The sequence below is a fragment of the Rana temporaria genome, chromosome 7 (genome assembly GCF_905171775.1).
Source record: "Rana temporaria chromosome 7, aRanTem1.1, whole genome shotgun sequence".
NCBI classification, from domain to species: domain Eukaryota; kingdom Metazoa; phylum Chordata; class Amphibia; order Anura; family Ranidae; genus Rana; species Rana temporaria.
In genome coordinates, this window is record NC_053495.1 from 66,943,079 (window position 1) to 66,948,025 (window position 4,947).

Genomic DNA, 4,947 nt, shown 5'->3' on the forward strand with positions numbered 1-4,947 from the left:
CCTCCACGTCAGACCCAAAAGACCAAGGAGGATGATGCAGGTGGAGGAGGATCCGCTGAAAATCATCAGGGACGCAGCTGCCAAAATGAGGGACCCCCTCAACCCTGTAGAGGCCTATGGCTGCTACCTGGCCGATAAGCTCCATAAAGTGGAGGAGGGACAACGTGCCCTCTCTGAGTAGCTTATTTCTACGGTGCTTCACAGGGCGGGGAGGGGCCAGCTGACAGAGGCCACACATCTGTGTGATATGGCCCATCCTTCTCCTCCTCCTGCCACATTCCCACCACCAGAGCCTCAGCCTGCAAGGGGGCGTGGAGGGAGCCGTGGAAGGAACACTGCAGGGAAGCGTGGAGGGAACATTGCAGGGAGCAGTGGAAGGAAGGCTACAAGGAAGACCAGAAAGTGATTCCCTGGCTTCAAGCTGCTCGGCCAGAAGATGCAGTTTGTTGGAGTATCACAGCTTAGGGACATGTATGTCTTCTGCTGCTGCTCCTGATTTCTGTGATTTGGGGACCAGATGGTGATCCCAATTAGAGGGAGGGAAAGATATTAAATTATATGAATTAAATTCATCCCAAATTCACAGAAACACCCTTATTCACCCCCTCCTCTCCTTCCTCCCCCCCTCACTCCTTCCCCGTCTCTGTACACTTTCCCTCACAACTCCAATCTGTATCCCCACATGGTGTCCTTGCCCTATTATGAATAACCATTCTAAACACTATATACATTATTATTTCATTAGAGAGCGGCATACCTCACCCTTGTTCTCCGCGGGGGGGGGGTCTTCTAGTGAGCCCTAGGGTGGTCTTTGGCCGTGCCTTGGTAAGCAGACCTGTATGATTCCTTTACAATGATCCTCTGCAATCTTTGTATTAATACTGTATCTCTATGTATGTAATGTCATACTTATGTTCTGCTAGTTATTTTATGATGTTATTCACCACACAGATATACCTCCTGAAGAAGCGGTTTTCCCCGCAAAACCGGTAGAGGTCTCTTTGATCATTCCTCACAACAACAGACACTGTACGGGGTAACCCGTTAATAACACACTGCTGTATTTATTGTGAAGTTGATTTATATGTTTTAAACATGTATCATTTTATGTATAATAAATTATTTTTTACTCAATTCATTGTTTGTCATCAGTACCGAGAAAGTCCATCAAAAAAAGTTTTTTCTGGGTGATAGTTATTGGTTCAGGTGGTACTAGCAGTCGCCACCATTTCATCTCCTGGTCCCATTCTCCATAGGAAAAATGTAAAACATGTTCTATTTTTTAACACAGATGGAAAAAAAACGATGGGGCCCACACACGATCGGTTTGTCCGATGAAAACAGTCCAACGGTCTGTTTTTATCGGACAAACCGATCGTGTGTACACGGCTTAAAGGATCACTAAAGGAAAAAAATGTTTTTGCTGAAATGACTGTTTACAGGGTATAGAGACATACAAGTTAACTGATTCCTTTTAAAAATGATTAAAAATAATCATCTTGGCAGTGAGACAGCAGAGCGGATTGCCGGGTGTTAGATCGTTTGTTGAGTTCGTGTATCAGGATGTATATGTCTGCAGAGTCCCGGGCTGGAGAGCAAATGTACAGGGGGATGGATTACCATTACACGGGGCCGGTGCAGCAGAGGTTCAGCCCTTACACCTTCAACGGAGGTACCGTATTGGCTCTTGCTGGTGAAGATTTTGCACTTGTTGCTTCAGATACTCGACTCAGTGAGGATTATTCAATCCACAGCAGAAACACACCAAAATGCTACAAATTGACAGACAAAACCGTTCTTGGATGTAGTGGATTCCATGGAGACTGCCTTACCCTCACCAAAATAATTGAAGCCAGATTAAAGATGTATAAGCATTCAAACAACAAGACCATGACCAGTAATGCAATTGCAGCAATGCTCTCCACAATTCTCTACTCAAGACGCTTCTTTCCATATTATGTATACAATATCATTGGAGGCCTCGATGAAGAAGGCAAAGGTGCTGTGTACAGTTTTGATCCAGTAGGATCCTATCAGAGAGATGCATACAAAGCTGGTGGCTCTGCAAGTGCCATACTCCAGCCCCTTCTGGACAATCAGATTGGCTACAAGAACATGCAGAATGTGGAGCACCTTCCCTTGACACTGGAGAAGGCTCTGCAGCTTGTCAAAGATGTATTTATTTCTGCAGCTGAGAGAGATGTGTACACAGGAGATGCACTGAAAATTTCCATTGTCACCAAGGATGGCATAAAAGAAGAGTCGATTCCACTGAGAAAAGATTAGATTGTGTCTTTTTAATAAGTCTATTAAACTTGTACGCTGGTCTTTTTTTCCCCTTTTGATTTATATAAAATAAAATAAACAAAAATGTGAAAGTTTTTAAACTGGTTTCATGTTTATGTGAAGTAAAGAGACACACAGAACACAACACAAACAAATCCAAGGCAGTGTTTTGTTTTTAAAATGAATCTGATTGGTTTTGTTAAGTTTTAGACACACAGTAATGACAGCTTAGACCATCATGAAAAGCTCCCAGTATGATGGTTATAAGGAGCCAGACAACCAGGAAGTGTGGAGATCAGAGCAGTTTTACAGCAACATCAAAGCAAAAATGAGCAATGAGGACATGAAACCAGTACTGCAGTAAGGTAAAGAAAGCTATTTAGCTAACAAAAAAATCCTTTAGTGACCCTTTAAGAGACAGTAAGTTTATAGAAATTACTTTATCTGTTTTCATTTGTTTTTATTCAAAGTTTTTTTAAGAAACACAGATATACTTTACATTACATTTCCAAAAAACATACATAAAAAAGGATCACATTTAAAATACAAACATTACATATACATAAATAACAAAAATAACATTAACAACATGGGTCTATCCTATACCTCCTGATCTTTCCTCTCTTTTTCCTTTTCCTTTCCCTTTATCTCGTGTGGTTACCCCTCCCTTGCTTTATCCTCTGACCCCCACCTTTCCCCCCGGAGAGAGAGAGGAAGCAAGAGAGAGAAGAAAAGAGGAAAAAAAAAAACCAAAAGGAAGGGTGGGGGGGAGGTAACTAAACCCACCACCCCTCCCCTGCTATATTATTTAAAGTGCTCCGTGCGCGTTTACCCCATGTCTTATCTTTTAAATATTCCCTGTGACTTCTAAGTGTTACTATTTTAGGGGGACAGAGAGATATCCCATTTTACCTCAAAATCTTCTTGTGAGAAGAGGAAAAAAAAAAGACCCCACTGAAGGAAGGGGGGGGACTAAGCCCTCCCTCCCCTACTATATTATTTAAAGTGTTTTGTGCACATTTTCCCATGTCTTATCCTTTAATTGTTTCTGTTTTAGGGGGGCATAAAATATCCCCTTTTTGCCTCAAAATCTCCATGTGAAACCCCCCCCCAAACCCCCCCTGCCCCTCTCCTTTCTCCTCCTCTCTAACCCCCCCTCCCCCCGGGGAAGGGGGAACCCACTATTCCTGAGTTAAACTGGAAAAGCCCAAATTCCCTAAATATTATCTTCCCTACTCATGTAATCTACATAGACCAGGGATTGTCTAAACTCCGCCCAACCCCTCCAAGTCCCGACCTCTTCCTGGTTAGGTTCCTTATGTTGGGATATTTCCTCCTCCATGTTTCGTGTCCTTTCTACCTCCCTCAACCATTCCTGTATCGACGGGGCTTGCTTTTCCTTCCACCTTTTCGGGATCACTATCGTCGCTGCATTTAATAGGATTGGGATAATTGCTGTTTTGTATTTCTTCCTAGGGATAGCTATTGCATGGACCAGACACTTTGCAGGGGTCCAGACCGATCTCGATTCCACTGATCTCCTTAATTAATTCTAATATTTGTATCCAATATAACTGGATCTTAGGACACTGCCACCAAATATGGGCATGGGTTCCCACTCCTCCACACTCCTTCCAACATAAAGGTGACACTTGGGGGTTTATCATGTGTAATTTTGCTGGAACATAACACCACTTAATTAAAAATCTAAAGTTAATTTCTTTTATCCGTGTATCTACAGATGTAGAGTGAACATATTCTAAAACTTTACTTCTCATGGTTTCTGGTAATGGTTGATTCAATTCTAATTCCCAGCTCTCTGTTGGGCAGGGCCGGCGCTAGCGCAAGGCAAGTCGGGCACTTGCCTTACGGTGCCAGCGTCAGCCAGGGAACAGGGTGGAAAATCAGCACTTCAGCAGCAGAGTGCGCAGGGTGCAGTTCACCCAGGCGCCACAGGCGTGGAGGCGCTCAAGCGCCAGAGTGCTCCTCTCCCTCCTCTATTTGTCTGTGTCCGTGGCGAGGCACCCGTCCCCCCGTCATTTGTGTTGTCCTCATCTTCTCCACCCTGGCGGCGCAGCTCTGCATTCTTTTATAGTACCGGCGGTCCGGTTACTGTGGACTCCGCCGTCTCCATGGCAGCCAGGTTGTTACAATAATTGACGTCACACGGCCATGCTGCGCCGTGTAAGTGAATACCCCAGGGCTGCTCTTCAGGGTGCGCGCATCCATGGACCCCGCCGGCGTGGCCCACCTGGCCAAAATTTAAAGCTACACAGAACCTCATCCGGAGGTAAAAGGGGACTACAGTGACTTACTGGATCCCCAGTTCTATTGAGAGGATCCCAGGCTGGGTGCCGTTCAATTGGGGGGTCGGCTTGAGGAGAACCCGGAGGCAGGTTGTCCAACAGGGCTTGAATGAACCAATCGGGGATCTGGTGACCGGAATGCTGACAGGTACGTTTTGCTGTCATCCGGTGACCTTTGTTGAAATCTACTGGGAGGATTCGCTCCATTCATCTATTCAGTTCGCTTAAAATAATAGGCCTGTGGCAGAGGCCCTAGAGCCAGGCCTGTGAGAGAGACCTGTTCCTCCCAGTAACCTAAAGTGACACCTCGGCTGTCAGGCTTGAGATAGGGGTCTGTCCGGGGGCACTTCACCCA

General features: G+C 45.1%; 1 protein-coding gene across 1 annotated transcript; it reads left to right on the plus strand.

The window, feature by feature from the left end:
* The first annotated feature begins 1,485 nt into the window (after positions 1-1,485).
* Positions 1,486-2,327, plus strand: LOC120945398 (proteasome subunit beta type-1-A-like). Its single transcript, XM_040359542.1, has one exon. It carries the CDS (start codon positions 1,564-1,566, stop codon positions 2,284-2,286), a length of 723 nt encoding a protein of 240 aa, XP_040215476.1. The 5' UTR covers positions 1,486-1,563; the 3' UTR covers positions 2,287-2,327.
* Positions 2,328-4,947: the final 2,620 nt, after the last annotated feature.